Raw genomic sequence first — 17,021 nt, 5'->3', positions numbered from 1 at the left:
GACTTGACCGGGTTATAATGGGGTTATGAAGTTAATACGGGTTGTCAAAGAAAATGTTGCATGTGCAAAGAGTGTCTCGAATTTTTTTTTTCTTTTTTTGTCTTCAGCGTTTATTTTGAAAAAATTGTGCTGAATAGTTAAGAGAATTTCCTTCTTTTTTTCACTTTTTTTTTCTTGTCTTTCTTTTTTTTTTCTTTTTCTTTTTTTTAAATATGAAAATAGTCAGATAGACTAATTCAAAAAAAAAAAAAAAACACACCAGGTTAGACAAAATTCATATGGTTATAGGTTAAACAAGGGTAATAAAAGGAATTGTACTACAAATGGCTCAAATGGGCTAGCAAGAGAGGTTAATTTAAAGAAAGAAAAAGGTTAATAGGTCCAAAATGAATGAAATTGATCCCCATATCATGCTTCTACAAAACGATGTTACTCAATCATCTAATTCGAAGTTTGAAACTAGTCAAATTCATCCGCTATCATACTAGACATTCAGAACGAATTAATGTTTTGAACCCATTGAAAAGATAAGATAAACAATAAACCATATTTAAAGTAAGTGTTATTTCACTAAAAATTAACGGTTATTAGGCTCAAACACTGACTTGGGTAATAGTCTCCACTTCTGTTGAGCGATGATACAGTGTACTAATCAGTTAATTACTGTTACCTTTGACTTTATGACCAATAACCAATTTTTAAATTTTGAATACCCGATGAATGCAAATTACATATTCTAATGCATATACGTTTTCAAATAAGAAATCAATGCATTCATATTTCGTATTGCAAACTTAACCAGCTATCACTGCATCACTCCAAAACTTTAGAAATAACGTTATTTAAAACACACATTTTTTATTTTTTTTATAATAAGAGTAGATAAAGATAACTAATTCACACAAAACTACAAGCAAACAATAGCAAACTCACAGTTAAGCATGAACCAGATAATTCGAAATTAAACCTTACACCCCCAACCTGAATTGCAATAATAAAATAGGGTTGTTAGGAATACCTGTAACTCCACGAGTCCATAGATTTACTGTGAACTGTTAAAACTCAAACAAACAAATGAGCATATCATATATATATATTTATATTTTCACACCAAAATAAAAATTTCATGCAAGTCATAAGATAAACAAAATGCATCTCAAGAGTACAAAAAGTACTCCTTACACAGCCATCTTATCATAGACTTGCCTAACAACATTCCACAGTTTTTTTTTAGTTATTTTTTTTATAGGAACACAATCAAGAAAAATCTTGCAAGTTGTACAATAACTAGATGCGTCTCAAGAGTACAAAAGGTACTCCTTACTCAGTCATCTTAACAAAGAGCACTCCTCACAGTGATAAATTTAAATTAATCGGACCCCTTTGACGCTTATTACTGATTGTTTTAGACCAGTCTATTCGAGACTCATGAGGATTGTGCTGTGGAATATAAGCGTGTTAATTTCTCTAGCAGCTATTCAATGGTGGATGCTGAAATGAGAATCTTTCTTGCTGAAAGAGAAATGAACTTTTGGTCCATAGCCTGATCAAGAAAAGAGAGCAACCCATAGAAAAAATGGTTAACACATGACAATACGTTCATCGTTATATTTTACTATTTAGATGAATCCCAAAGAGTGTAGTAATGTCAATCGAGTTATCATAAGATCGTACTAATAAGATTGAATGACTGATGCTTCATTCTTAAACTATTCCTGGTCATAGGACTATAGACTAGGGCTTCTATAGTATCGTCAACACCAGTACACACTATGTATGCTCGTAAGGAGGGTAGTTGATCTCATTGACTACTTGTGTGGTGACATTAATGCAAGTGTGTAGGTTCTCATTGGTGAATGAGTTCACTGAATGATCTAACTTGAGAACATCCAAACAGTAATTCTTACTAAATGTCAATTAAGAGTTCTATGTGGCGACAAGTGCTAGTAATCTCTTTTTTTAAGGTACCATAGTTATCTTGTAAGAGAGGTGTCATGCTTTGATGCCATTGTACGGGGGTCCAGTAAGATGAGTCCCTAATAGAGTGGTTATTGAGTATAATCTAAATCACGCAAGATGGAATCTATCGACCTTAGTAAAATTTAAAAGGTATATGCCCTATGTGAATGATGAAGTCACAACTCGATGAGTCATTAGCCAACGCAAATAGTTGAGAATTAATAAGAGTTATTGATTCGACTATAGGAGTTGTGGACTTAACATTCATACACATAGTCTTGGATATTATAAGTTTGACATTTTACCATAGTTTCAGACTATACCAAAGCATTATGACAGAGGGATTGAATAGCACTGAACTTATTACGGAAAGATTCATTAGAAATGTCATTTGCATTTCATTATGATATGGGGGCCATAATATGTTGCTAAACGTCAATCTTGGTCTAAGGGCAAAATAATAATTTTTATCATGAGATGAAATAAATTAAGGATCATAATCAAAGAGTTTTATTAAGAGTAAAATTCTATAAATTGCCATTTGTCATCTTCATAGTGAACCTATAAAATCACACACAAACAAAGAGAAATTTCATGAAATTTTTAGTGGAACCCAAAAATGTTTTTGGAGCCTATAAGAATTCGTGAATTTTGAGGGCAAGCTAGCCGTCTTGAAAAAATTCATGGGATGTCGACAAAATAAGCGAAAAGTAAAACAAAGTGAAAAAAAACCCACAAATGGGTTGGGCCTTGGCCCATCATGTCTAATATATGCTCAGGCTTTCTTAAATACCTAATTTGACTAGGGTTTGTTGTAAGGGCTCTCTCATTCTTGCCTCTCATCCAGTTGGTTTTCTAAAGAGAGAAAATAATTTTTGACAAAAACCAACCATATCTTAAAATGTTGGATTAGATGTTACATAGTTGATGCAAGGAGATCGAAATAACGTGTTTATAGATATCGATTGAAGCTTCTCTTTGGTGTGGATCACTTATAGAGGGTGGGTAACACCTCCTAGCATAAAGATTCATCTATTTTTCATCGGACAATCAAAAGATTTGATTTTTCATTATATATTCTCTATTTTTGAAAGATTATATATTTATAAACTAGATCCAATCTTTTCGAGTTTCAAGTTTACCCAAAGAGTTTGGTTGATTCAAAATTTTTTTTTTTTTTACACTACATTTGGATTTAAGAAACCCAACAAAATCCACGTCTAAATTAAACCTAACTCTGATATCACTTGTTGAGCCACAAACAAATTAATTATGTTAATTAAATATTAACCTAGTGCAAGTCCAAAACTAAAGAAAAATGCACTCCAAATTGAAACAAACTCGTAATTCCTTCAATTCTCAATTTGAGCTAGAACTTGCTGCTACTTTGATTTGCGCCGTGCACTCCCCCAAGCCAAAGCCAACTTCGCTTATGTGTGTGTGTGTATATATATATATATATATTTGTCTGTTTGCGCGAGTGGGTTCTACGTGGCCGTAATTGGCTGGACTTCCTTCCCCCTCCTTTTTATTTTTTTAATTACTTTAATAGGCTAGACTTTTGATCCAAGTCCAACAATCTAGCCCTTAGAAAAAAATTTCACATTGATTTGAATACTTTTAAAATTTCAATTTCGGGAGAATGTTAAGCGGCAACAACAATACACTAAAATTGATAGGTCTCTCAAGTCCAAAGGTAGGCCGAAAACGACTCAACTAATGTTCGATCTAAATGTTCAGTGACGTTAAAATTCTAATCTTTACTTTTAATCAAGATTTTAAATGGATGGAATCATTGAACCGAACCATGGGACATCACGGTTAGAGACACTTGGAGAATTCCCGATGCATCAACACCACCAGTTATTCGTTAAAGAGAGTGAGGCAAGGAGAGAGTAGACAGACGAGCAAGTGAAGTTTGGATCAGTGGCGGTGCCATCGCTAGCTGGAGCCATCGCCATTGCCCATCATCGAAAACCTAAGAGCTATGGGAGAGCATATGAATCAAAGTGTTCGTGCATAAAAGAGAAATTGGGCAAAGAAGAACAGAAACCCAAACCCCGAAATGCGTCAGAAGGAGAAAGAAGAAAAAGGACCAAGGCTTCCACCACAAGCTCGGCCTCATTCTCTTACTTTGGCACCGCAGCCACCTTCAATCTTCTTTCACAATTTATTAGTCTCCCCTTAAGAAGGGCAAAAGCACGAAAATTAATATCCATTCCTCCAAACCTCCCTTGTTGGGTCTCATCTTGTTCATAAATGGATATGTGCCAAGTCTCATTTTGTTGGGTCTGAACAATTAGCAGCATGCTCATGGATCATAAGAATGAAAAGCACAAAAAATACTTAAAAAGGTCTTTAAATTTGTTCATCAAGTATCAGCAAATGTAAATAAAACAAGCACAGTCACTTGGCAAATACTAACAGTCTCCATTCTCAATTAACACTAATTGAAGAATGGCTGAATGGTATCCTCCCAAACACAGTTCTTAGTTACAATTCAAACAGAAGGCTTAATTATGCATGCGAAGAGTATTGAGTTCCATCTGAGAGAGAGAGAGAGAGAGAGAGAGAGAGAGAGAGAGAACCTGAGTCCTAACCATGGTTGATGGATGAGTTAGAGGAGATGAAGCCAAGAGTCTCAAAATATGTCCCTTAGATTACCTCCTAATGCATTTGAGCTCCAAAGCCAATAATGGAGCTCCTAAAGGTTGGAAATTTCATAAAAGCTAAAAGCGAAAGAACTGACATTTCCCTTCCTAGAAGATAACTGAAGCAGGGCTAAGACTTCCATAGTTTAGCCACAGCATAACTACAAATTAAAATACAGCCACAGCCAGGGAAGCACCTTCCCTTACCTTTATATGGTCGGTTGGTTGATTATCACATTATGTGAATGTTACAGTTGTTAAAGCTTTTTAAGAAGAGATGACCAGTCGCAGTTTTTAAAATCCTAAGACTAGAGTTCATGATTAAGGTAAATACAGAAACAAAAAAAAGGATGGGGGCATCCACATACCAATGAGATACCAAAACTCCCTCTATGCTAGAGGTGGTTACCATTTACTACTGAAGGGATTAGCCATTTTACAACTACTACTGAAATCGGACTAGCTATTTGTGTGGTTGAATTTACATTTTCTAGCAAGCTATGTTAGATAGTTTTCTGTGTAGCCTTTCCTGGGCTAACATTCTTTTGCCTGCTTAGCCTTTCCAGGGCTAAAGAGACAAAATGTGAACAACTAAGCTCTTTGAGTGGCTTAAGTTGGACAACAGATGCATGTGCTTTGGTTCTCTTGTAGGAACCATTCCTTCCAAGAGAAGTAATAGACAATTCCCACACGTTTAGCCCCTATGAGGAGCTTCCTTGTGTGGAAATGCCCAAATGCGAAGCATGACCTCCATGACATGAGAGAGACAGAGAGAAGAAGAGGAGAGAGGAGGGGAGAGACCCATGGTTAGGCCAAAGGTTTTTCAGATGGTTCTGAAGAGTACTAGACTTGCTGGCTTCAGATGAATCTCTTAACGATGAGGTATTGGCGCACGCAGACCCATGTTTACGCCTGTGGCACAGCAAAAGAGACTGTCAAAGATATTAGTACTCCTTTACCAATGGTAAGAAAAGCCAAGCCACAAAGAAAACAAGACAAAACCACAGGAAAAAATTTAATGAGCAAAATGATGACGACAAACAAAGATTTCAATAACCTTAAGTCAAATGTCATAACAGAATAACAATTAATACATTGTGATCTACTACTCTAGGTCAAGCCAAAGATGAGACCCCTTTTTTGCTGATTTTGAGTGCTCGTGGCAGCAATTGTTCTTACATGATTCAAAACTGTCAATTTCACCCCATCTCACCCAAGTATTCACATACTTGATTTAGTATTTCAATTAATTATAATGATTAATTAAAATGAATTATAATGATTGACTTCTGATAGCATTTCAATAAATTATAATGATTGACTTACTTCATAGGACTTATTCTATGACTGTGGATAGCCATTCATTCCTTCTACTTCTACCACAAAAATGCTCTTCCCATATATTTTCAGCTAATATTGCTCATACATATTGATCAAATAAAAAATAATTTGAACCATCAAAGAATAATCCCTCCCCAAAAAAAATCTCTTTTTGCATGTAAATGCAAATATTAAAAACATAACCTAATAAGAATTATGATTGAATTAGAAGAACATGGGACTGACCTTTTATTCTTGATAATGTCTTGTGTCTCCACCATAAATACCTCATATGCAATTTTCCCTCTTTTATGCTTTTACCATGAGCATGGTCTTTCCATGTATTTTCAGATGGCATTGCTCATACATAATAATGATCAACAGGAATATCTTTAAATCTTCAAAGGCATCATTTCCCCCCTTCTATATTTTTATTTGTTGTTGCATTAAAATGTCGCTCACATATTTAACCTAATCCAGATTTCTACATCTATGCAACTTAAAGTCCATTGACACAGGGAATAACAGAGTGACAGTGCAACGTCTGAATCCAGAACCAAAAGAGAACAAGAACAAATTCAATAATTTTCTAAGAACTCAGTAGGAGAACCAAAAATTAGTGTTCAATCAATATCAAATATATCCCAAAAAATATAATGAAAAGAGATTATGCAGACTATTAATTCTATTGGAATCATAGTAAATAAAAGATTTAATTGGAAATAGATACAAGAAATAACTAAGATACACTAATTTATGTATTTATGCCTAGAATAATATCTCCCAAAATATTTACTTACATGTCCTCAATATATTTTCATCCCAATATGCCATAAGTAGCATGATTATGAACTTTTTTACCTATATTGATATAGGGGCCATATTGCTTAAGATATATCAATCTATGCATACAGTGGGCGAGGCTCCCCAACCCTCTCAATGTGGGGAGCCCTAATGTGACGCCCTTTTTCTATTTTCACTGTTGACATTATTATTACTTCACCTTCAGTGATAAAAACTGTAGTCAAGTATAGTTCGGAATGCAACGAGCCCTGATGATTGGAACATATAATCCAGAACCCTAGCACGTCATTACTAGAGGACATAAATTCCGCTAGTTTTTTCAAGAAACGAAATGATTTCTCAACTGTTCATTAACTTCAAATGATTGTAGGCATATTTTCCGAACCAAGCAATATGTTACAGCTGTACTTTCGAGCTTTGTTTAGTATTAAAAAATTGGTGAAATGTTTCAAAAGATGGTTTTTTAAAAAGTTTATTTTAAAATGTCCATATTTTACAAAACGAGAAAAATTATTTTAATTTGTTAAAAACATCATCATTATATAAAAATGAGAATAGTTTTTGGTCTCAAAACCAGTAAAAAAAAACAAAAAACACATATAAAACCCCCATATCCACTTAGCCAAAAAAACAAAAGCAAAAACAAAACACCGTAACCAAATCTTAGATTTTTATTTTCAGAACATGGTTTTGGGGTCTGTTTAATATCTCCAAACACCCACCACCCCTAGAATTAGAAAATAATTGCCAAATTACTAAGGTTTGCTACAAAAATTATCTAGATTACGCACAATTTCTCTTCTTTCACCCCGAATAGATATATGTACCTAGAGTGTGCTTGGATTCCCCACCTAAAATAAATGATTTATCGCATCACATGGCAAATACAGCTGAAATTAGGTGGTTGTTAACAAACCTGATTGCAGCGGAGGAGTGGATGGAAGAGACATAGGAGCAGCGTAGTGGTTGGGGTAGCCCCCAGTTGAGGTAACGGGCGAGTAATGGAAGAGGTGCTGTGGATAATGGACTCCACCGTAGGTCCGCCCAGCTCCGGCATAGGTGGCGGTGGCTCCTCCGCCGGCTTCCCCGAAGTTGACGTACGGATAGAAGGCCGCGGCAGCCGCAGACGCTCCCGTCAGGAGACTGGCGCCGCCGCCAGCGCCGTAAATAGGGTACTGAGAAGTTGCACCGCCGTAGACGCCATAGTAGCTCTGCCCAAACGCCTGAGGGTGAAGAAAACGTCAGCGAACGTTTTAGAAATTAAATATATTTAGTTTTAAAAATCATTATTATATGAAAATGAAAACTTTTATGACAAATTTTTTTATTTCGAAAAAAAAAAGAATACAAAGGATAAACCAACCAAATTCACCTCTCGGTGGTGGTGTGGCGGTGGTACCACAAAATGATATTTTCAAGTTGGAAGTGATGGCTATGGCTAATGATACTTTTAGTCTCATTCCAAAAATAAAGTAAAAAGTGATTTCTGATTCGGCATATTGAATTCCAAACAAACCAACATCCATCTTTATATGTATGAATAAAAAAAATTTACATATAAATAATGTGTTATAGCTACTTGAATAATATATACTCACTTTTGTTAAAATTATTTTGAATGCAACAAATTCATAAAACTATAACTTCTCGGACAATATATACATATATATATATGCTTCTTTTTTTTTAATAACTCTTAAATTATGCAGGTTTTCTCGGACAACATATGTATGTGTGTGTGTGAATCGATTAATGAGGAATAATGAAAAGATCCATCATTCCTTTGCAAAGTCGCCGCATTAGGAGGGTACCGTATGTACGTATGTATGTATGTATGCTTCCCACTTTTATCAAATGTAAACAACTTCGCGCAAAGCCACCCCCCCCCCCCCCCCCCCTATTATTAATTTATGAGTTAGGCGGATGACATGTCATTTCCTTTTCTTTTTTCTAAATTTTAAATTCGTATTTTCAAAAAATGTTAAATATATATATATATAAATTAATTCTATATTTTAATTTTAGTAACTCTCTCTTCTTTACTCTTTTCTCTTTGTTTTTGTTTTTTCTCTCAAGCCATGGGGAGGAGAAGAACAAGAACAAAAATAAATTATATTAAATTAAGAACATAATAAACTGATCCTACATCATGCTAAACACAATATATATATATTATTAAATCGAAGAAATTAAAAACTGAAAACTCTGATTTACTTCTACGTTTATCATTTTGAAGTGCCTGAATCTACTGGCACTTCAAAATCATAAACATTCCCAACAAAAAAAAAATAATTCTTTTACCTTTTAAAAGATAATACAGGAGAGATAAATTATCATATATATATATATTAGAAAAACAGGAGCATTTTTTATAAGATGGCCAAAGCATGAGTGAAATGATAATGAAAAATGGCAAAGAAGAAATCAGAGATTTGTACAAACCGTAGGATAGGTGTAGTCTGCCGAATACGGAGAGTACCTGAAACATTGCGTTTAAAGAAAACGCAGAAAAAGATGACGAAAGATAGGGTTAGAATCTCAAGCGTCCTCCATAGCTAAAGAACTTGCATGCATGCATCTCATTCTCGTGCAACATCACACACAGTCCAACTTAAAGAGAGAGTCTGTGTATTAATGGAAGCAATCAATTTGTTTCTCCAAAAGGGTATGTGTTTGTTACGAGCTGTCGTATCTGTAAAATGGACAAAGTCATCAAGAGAGAGAGAGAGACGAGGGAAGTCGAGTTAAATGAGGTGGGTAAGCATGAGTTGGCAATGCACGTGGAGGCACCAAATCAATGCAGCAGCAGCAGCAGCAGACAAAGCTAGCCAGGCAAGGAATAACTAAAAGAATATACATATACATATATATATGCTTATATAGGCTTTGACAACATTACCCATAAACATTATATGGTATCCCTTGTTGGATGGCATAATGAGGCATGGCTGCTGCTGATGGGAAGGCCGCTCCAAGCCCACCCCCAAATCCTCCTCTCTGAAAGCCACCCATTACCCTGCCGCCACCTGCACACACACACACGCACATATATATTCCCCTTCATCATTATTATACACACACACACACACACATATAAGCATGAAAATTTCAAAATACTTCTGGAAACAATTTTGCACACAAGACAGAAAGCATTTTTGCAATTTAAGCTTTGGCAGCAATGGCTTTTTAGACAGAACGGAAAAGGGCCAGAGGAAAGAAATGGTTTGGAAGGAATTAAAAAAAATCCACATATTTCCCAGAAAAAGCATTTTTGGACAGGGTGGAATGAGCTGTCATACTCTTGGGCACAGTTTGTTGTGTCATGTTGTGGGTGTAAAGCAACTGAACTGGGCAAGCTTCTCCACCAAACAAAAATGAAAGAACCTTTCTATATTTGGGTGAATATTCACTCTGCACGACGTTGTAAATATGCTTGTTCAAAACGGATCGCATTGTTGGATACAAAATTGAACACTATCAACTAATCACTTTCAGACACAGTGAAAAGCAGCCAAAGATTCATCTCAACCCTAGCCCAGATCTCACAACAGTTCTCGGCCGAGACCAAGCGAAGGCTTAATTTATTATAATGAATAAAAGAAAAATCAACTCGATTTAAATAAAGAAACCAAAAACAAAACGAGAGAAAAAAGAATCAAGAACTACCATGTTTAGGCGTGGACGGTTTCGATCTCTGGACTCCCAAAGAAGCAAGATTGCAATTGGCTCTCCTCCCATCAATCATCGGCGACGCGTCCGCACAAGCTCTCATCGCCGCTTCCGGCTCCCGAAAAGTCACCTAAAAAATCACAGCACAAGCACAAAAATCACAATGATATATCTTCTCCTCCAAAAAAGAAACTTAAGAAAAAAAAAAAAAAAAGGAACTGCAATAATGCGGTGGAAGCCATACAAATCCATAGCCCTTGGATCTACCGGAGGCCTTATCGGTGATGACGACGGCCTCCAAGATCTCGCCGAACTGCTCGAAGTACTTCTTCATGGTCTCCTTCTGAGTCTCCCAGGCCAATCCCCCAACAAACACTTTGGTGTAAGTCGTGTCGCCGAACTGGCCTGCCAAATTCGCCGGCGCCATCTCTCTTTCTCTCTCTAGGATTCGAGATCTCGCTTTCTACTTCTTCTACCAACAACGATCACCAGTACTAGCCAACAAAACTCTCTCTATATATATATCTATATACAGATATGATGTATATATGAATGTGAAGGTACGGCAATGGAAACCCTAACCAGGAAGAGAGATTTGCAGGGGAAGGGGTGGAAGTGAGCTGATTGATGAACCGACAATTAGGTCAGAGTTTCAGAGAGAGAGAGAGAGAGAGAGAGGAAAAAATAAAGCAAAAGGCGAAGAGAAAAAGAGAAGAAAGCCTCTGCTGAATTGGGGACATGGATTATATATACACAGCAGCCTCCCCGCCCCGGGTTCTGCTCTACAACTGGCATTCATGCTTTCCCTCGCACGCGTGATAGAGGCGCGTTAAATACACTCTTCGGAGTTACGGCGGGGGCTTCGCTCCTACACGCTCGGCGGTGAGAGTGGGTTTGGAGGTGGGTGGCATTATCATGTCGCCTCGGAGGGAAATTATTCGCTGCGGTGGCAGTTGGTGTTATTTGGTTGACACGTCGGATGGGGCTTGTGGGAGAGGTGTAGGTTATGAGTGCTCCGTCTGGGGTTGTTTAGTGAGTGGTAGATTCGGAGGCCTAATTGGGCTCGCTTTTGCGGGGTATTTACGCAATTGCCATGACAGCCCCGCTTGCGTGCTGAGTTGGAATTCAACGGTCAACCCTTGAAGTTCTTCGCTCCCTTATCTGTTTAATTTTAGAACCTGCTGCCTGTATGCTGAGGACAACAGAGAGAGTTATGTAAATATGGTAAAATGACATAAATGTCTTTACATCAATTACAATTTTTTTTTTTTTGAGTTGTTCGGCCAAATAAGTCTACATACGTGGTTATCGAATGAGAGCAAAATGATGAAATTATCCTACTCACTTTACAAATTTACAAAACGGGCCACTGTCATGCTCTCTCGCCCTCCTCTCATAATTGTCGCCTTGCTGCTACTTCGGCGATGGATAAAAGGCGAGACAGCGACAGGCAAGGTAAGACGACAGTAATAGAGGAGAGGGGGGCAATTTTATGTTTTTGTCACTTTTTTGCAACTCTGTCAATAAGACTGTTTGACTTTGAAGTTTTTTTGTTTTTTTTTATTAGTTGTCTTCTATAATAGTGAAAAAACTGAAATGACGGTCGGTAAATTAGAGACTAGATAAAGAGAGAAATGGAACAATAGACAATCACTAGAGATGGCCATTTGAAAGAGGGAAAGAGAAGAGAAAAGACGGTTATGAGGTCATTGGGTGAGGGGGAAAGAGATAGTTATTGAAACAAGAAAATTAAGAATTATTAAATTTTATACTTAAGCAAAAATATTTTTATTATTTGAATTTTTTTTCTGTAATCTAAAGACGTAGATGGAGATATACCAATAGCATTTTATTATTTAAGCAAGTCGGGTAGGTATATTATGGATCGGATTAGACCCTAAAGCCACCAACTTAACCACATCTTTCTACTACATAATACTTAACAATTATTCGAGTAACTGAGTGAGTGGCTTTATTTTTGGGGAATTTTATTTTATTTTATTTTGGCAACAGTGACGGTGGTAGCAGCAGTGGCCAGTGGCAATAATAATAATAATAACGCCCCTACTCTAACAGACAACAGTGACAACAGTAGCATATTCTCTCCTTTCTTATCAGAATCAGAACCCCTTCTACTTCTTCTTGAGATTGTGTGTTGGCATCCTGAAATCTTCTTCTTTCTCTCATTGCTTTGCTTTTTCATTTACTGCTACAAAGAGTCAAAAGACTCGCAGCTTCTGCCTCCCCCCTCTCCAGCCTATGAGGTGTTTAAACAAAACAAAGGCTCCCTCTCCTCTTGGAGAAACATCTTTTTTTGTCTTTCAAAATTGTTTTAGAAGATGAAGCAAAATAAGAAAAGAAAGAGATTTAGTGGGTAAAAGGATTTTCATGGAAAAGAAACGCTTCATTGAAATAAAATACTTTTAATTATTTCAGTAATATTTTGTGGGTAACGTAAGAAGTTAGTCAACTCAACTCTTTGCAACCCTATCTATGGGAGAATGAAAAATGCAAAGAAAAAATAAAGTTCATAAATCAGTACTAAAAAAAAAAAAAAGAGCGAAAAAAGGTCACCTTGGGTTTTCATTTCTTAAATGAAAACTAGAACCCACGTAATAGAAATATCAAAATCAAAATCAGACGTTAAGGCTGCAGGCTTCATGCTTTAGCTTCAACCCTGGCAAATCCCAAATCAATCACACACACAATAAAGAGAAGGGCAAAGAAAAAGATATGCTAAGCCTTAGGAAATAAATTAAGTAACGGGTAATTGATACGTTGGGATTAGTATCAATAAGTCACGAATTTGATACTCGACCTAAACAAGGGTTAAAGACCTGCTTGTGATTTACCTCATTTGTTGAAATTGAGGACACGAACAACGAGCGAGAGACTATACAAAAACAATAATCCCAATATGTGCTAATTTAACCACAACACCACTGATATCACACACACAGACACATATGTATGTATGTGGGAATATTCAATTCCAACAACCATCCACATTAGATATGGTTTAACACTAGACCAGATGAGGCTCGCTCTAAGGGGCAACGCTAGTCACGCCCAGAAGAGAACTGGTCATTCCTTCTTATGGAAAAAGCAAACAAACAAAAGATTAAAAGAGGGAGCCCTTTGGAAAAACAAAATGCATTTCCAACTTGTGCTTTTTATGTATGTTAAAAAACAGAGCATCGGCATGCATGTTCAAAGCTTGTGCTTAAAACTTGTGTTTAATGTCTGTGTTCCATGCTTGTTCATGGTGATAATTTGTAATTTTCTTGGCTGATAGTGATAGTCGCTGAGTCAATTTATATTTGTGGAGTTCCATGCTTGCTTCTTCAAGCTCTAAATATTGCCTGCTCTTTATCATCTTCTTCATTGAAGTTGCAAAGAGATCAGAAAATGAGCGAGTTTAGAAAAACAACAACAACCGCTGTTCCAACCATCGCGAAGCTGGAAGGAAAGGCGACCGTCGTCACCGGCGACACGCTCCGTCGTGATCGCCGATGTTGCAAGCCGACAAGGGCCTCAAAGTGGCCGAAGCCATCGGCAAAGATGTCTGCACCTTCCTCCAATGCAGCCTCACCGACGAGGACCAAGTCAGACCGTGTTCAGCAAACGTACCGACCAGACCATCCTCGACATGGACTTCTCCCAGCTCGACCGCTTATTCGCCATTAACGTGCGAGGCGCAGGGGGCTCACGCGATGGCAGAGCTGCCAACGAGGGGGAGCATCGTTTGCACCACCAAGTGGACGGACTATGTGATGTCGAAGCACGTGGTGGTGGGGCTGGTCTGGGCTGCGTGCCGGCAGCGGGGGGAGCATGAGATAAGGGTGAACAGCATGTCGCCGTACGAGGTGGCGACGCCGATGACTTGCTGGAAATATGAAATGGAAGCTGCTGAAGTAGAGCAAGCTTTCGACCAGTTCAGTCCACTAAAAGTGATTGTATTGAAAGTTAAGCACATAGCGGAGGCTGTGCTGTATTTGGCGTCCGACGAATCAGCATTCGTCTCCCGCCATGATACGGCATATTCTTGTGTAGCGATCGTCTCGATCACTTTTAGTTTCGAGCAAAATAAGGAATGGGATTAAAGGGTATAAACTACACAAAAAAAAAAAAAACACTGACATATACCTGCAAAATGTGGGGAACAATTCAACCATGCATACAGCCCATGTATTTCTGAAGGACAAACACCGATATATATTTGTTTGTGTATATAGCTATATATATATATATATATTGACTGTACGTTTAGAAACTCCTTATACGATGCCACAAGCTACACTCTAGAATTCATACCTTCATATAGACACCAAAGCCCGCCAAGGAGATCAGTTTGTCTCTTTCCTTCCATTGTTCTCTGTAGAAGCATATTCCCAAAGGAATATTAGTTTGAAATTTACACAACTTTGAACCACAGTTTTGAGTTCCAAACTGGCTGGAATAAGGGTAAAGAAAGAAAGCATCTTCAACGCATGCACTCAGTACCACCACAGAATATCAACCAAACCACGAATAGCACCAAGCATACAGCTGCGTCAATGGCAAGAACAATTCTTACTTGGCGGCACCACTTCTTTCGGATGTTAAGGGCGCCTGACCTTGTCCTCATTAAACTCAAATCCTTAGGCAATGAAGTTGATGAAACCGCCCCTGTCTGGCTGTCAGAATCCACAGTTCCTGAGTCAACTTTGATTCCTCTATCAGTAGACTTCCGTCGCTCCTCTAACTCAATCTCTCTCATTGCAATCACATGATCCCTCTTCTTCTCTTTCCTGCTAGACCTACCCAACAAAGGCGCTTTTGTGGAAGCAGCTACTTCAATTTGACCATTAGGATCACTAGCCGGTGATGCAGAGAGGCCAGCATGATGTAGTGAGGAAGCCCCTGCTGGCCAATCATTGCCGCTCTGGGAAACACGTTCCAAGGAAGTGATCAACTGCTGAATAACTGGACCTAGTTGTTCTTGAATACACTGTGAGCTCGGATTCAATGTACTTCTGCTTGAACCTTTCTTAGCCAACCTTCTGAATTCATCCCTAACATGTTCCAGAAGCTGAAGAACCCCTGAGTTGCCAAGAGCCTCGTTCACAATAGCAAAGTAGACATACCCATCTTCTATGAGAAACCCAAAAATCCTTTTATTCATTGTTTCAAAATACCAATTGTGATAGGGAGGAGTCCTTTCCAAGCACAATGCAGCCAGTTTTTCAATCTCATGGTCTCCACCACTATATGCATACAAGACTCGACCACCCTTTGACACGCAACAATAGTAAAAAGTATTTTGGATTGAACCCATTGGGCAATTTACATTACTAGGACTAATCTCTAGCTGCTGATCCTGGTACATATCAACTTCAAAAATTGCCAACCACCAACCTTGAATTTTCTTTCCAAGAGAAAATTTAATTTGTCCCAAGCACCTAGGAGAACCAAATTAGATCCAACTAGCCAAGATTCACTGCAACAATTTATCTCCACTTTTGTGTATATTTCCACAAGAATTCAACCAATCAAGAGTAGGCATAAGATCAAGCCAACAAATTCATCAATTTCCAAACAGAATGATAGGAACTCATCCTCAACAAAATCAACAATCCTTCAGGAAGACATTCAAATGAAGTCCATCATGCCTCTCCATACGCTGTTGATAAACCCAAAAACAAGAAATAAAAACCATAACTAGGGTATGAGTCTAAGTTCCACAAAGAATGAGTAATCTGATAATTATACAATTTCACAATAATTAGAAAGAAAAAAAAAAAAACCAGTGAAATCTACGGAGAAATCAAATCAAGTCCTTCAAATAATTTTTGGGCAACAGCAATCACAGAACGAAAACTTCAGATTTCTTTTTCCTCTTCTTTTTCTACTTATTTCAATTTCAACTTGTGAAAGAATACCTCTGGCAGCTCCACAATCCACAATAATATTCCACAACCCCAGTTCCAATCTCGCAACCCTGGAATCACCCAAGATTAAAATTATCCGAAAAGGCCAAGAAAAAAGAAAAAAACAATCGGTAGTCACAATAGGAAATGGAACAAAAGAGCAGGAAATCAATAAAAGGAACTGAAGTGAAGCTTCAAGCGAGTTCATAAGGCTTGGTTGTGCACTGTGCTACTTACAGCTTCACCACCAGCAGATCAAGAATGGAGGATTCGGGCTCAGAAAATCAACACGCAGAGCCGCAGAAGAGGGAAGAGGGAAAAGGGCAACCGGATTGAGAAAGAGCGCAGCATCTTCGTCGTGGAGGAGGAGAAAATTGGGAATCTGCGAGGGATTTGTTCAAACCGCAGCTCGCAAAATCTATGGATATACGAAGCAAGGTCAACAAATATTAAATTAATGAGATTTCTTCCTCCATAATTAAAATCATCATGCTCCTCCCATTGGGTATGGATATTGCTATGTAATATTGTGTTATAATTATTGTATTTTTGTGTAATATCTGTAAAATTAATATTTGGTAGTAGAATGTTAAACATAAGTAATGAATATGGTCTCATCATAAGCTATTTTGTTTTTTTTTTTTTTATGAAAACATAGAATATTTTATTTTTAAACAGTTTCACCTAACATACTCTTTTAAAGAGACAA

General features: G+C 37.5%; 3 protein-coding genes across 4 annotated transcripts; 1 reads left to right on the top strand and 2 right to left on the bottom strand.

The window, feature by feature from the left end:
• Positions 1-4,302: 4,302 nt before the first annotated feature.
• Positions 4,303-11,454, bottom strand: LOC127808296 (uncharacterized). Of its 2 annotated transcripts, none has more exons than XM_052346776.1 (6): positions 10,648-11,454; positions 10,401-10,533; positions 9,634-9,760; positions 9,177-9,213; positions 7,651-7,957; positions 4,303-5,522 (listed from the first exon to the last, which is right to left on the bottom strand). In XM_052346776.1, the coding sequence occupies exons 1-6, from the start codon at positions 10,828-10,830 to the stop codon at positions 5,482-5,484; spliced, it is 828 nt and encodes a 275-aa protein (XP_052202736.1). In that variant the 5' UTR covers positions 10,831-11,454; the 3' UTR covers positions 4,303-5,481. The 2 variants fall into 2 exon arrangements, with proteins under 2 accessions (XP_052202736.1, XP_052202737.1); XM_052346777.1 differs by having other exon boundaries at positions 4,303-5,542; positions 10,648-11,265.
• A 2,461-nt stretch (positions 11,455-13,915) lies between these two features.
• LOC127808596 ((+)-cis,trans-nepetalactol synthase NEPS2-like) lies at positions 13,916-14,506 on the top strand. Its single transcript, XM_052347170.1, has one exon. It carries the CDS (start codon positions 13,916-13,918, stop codon positions 14,504-14,506), a length of 591 nt encoding a protein of 196 aa, XP_052203130.1.
• Positions 14,507-14,559: 53 nt separating this feature from the next.
• On the bottom strand, positions 14,560-16,778 carry LOC127808295 (phytolongin Phyl1.1). The gene is made up of 3 exons (XM_052346774.1): positions 16,550-16,778; positions 16,325-16,383; positions 14,560-16,065 (listed from the first exon to the last, which is right to left on the bottom strand). Exon 3 carries the CDS (start codon positions 15,769-15,771, stop codon positions 14,887-14,889), a length of 885 nt encoding a protein of 294 aa, XP_052202734.1. The 5' UTR covers positions 15,772-16,065; positions 16,325-16,383; positions 16,550-16,778; the 3' UTR covers positions 14,560-14,886.
• Between the last annotated feature and the right edge of the window lie 243 nt (positions 16,779-17,021).

The sequence above is a fragment of the Diospyros lotus genome, chromosome 8, assembly GCF_014633365.1.
Source record: "Diospyros lotus cultivar Yz01 chromosome 8, ASM1463336v1, whole genome shotgun sequence".
Taxonomy (NCBI): domain Eukaryota; kingdom Viridiplantae; phylum Streptophyta; class Magnoliopsida; order Ericales; family Ebenaceae; genus Diospyros; species Diospyros lotus.
This window is presented reverse-complemented; position numbering and strand designations above follow the sequence as displayed.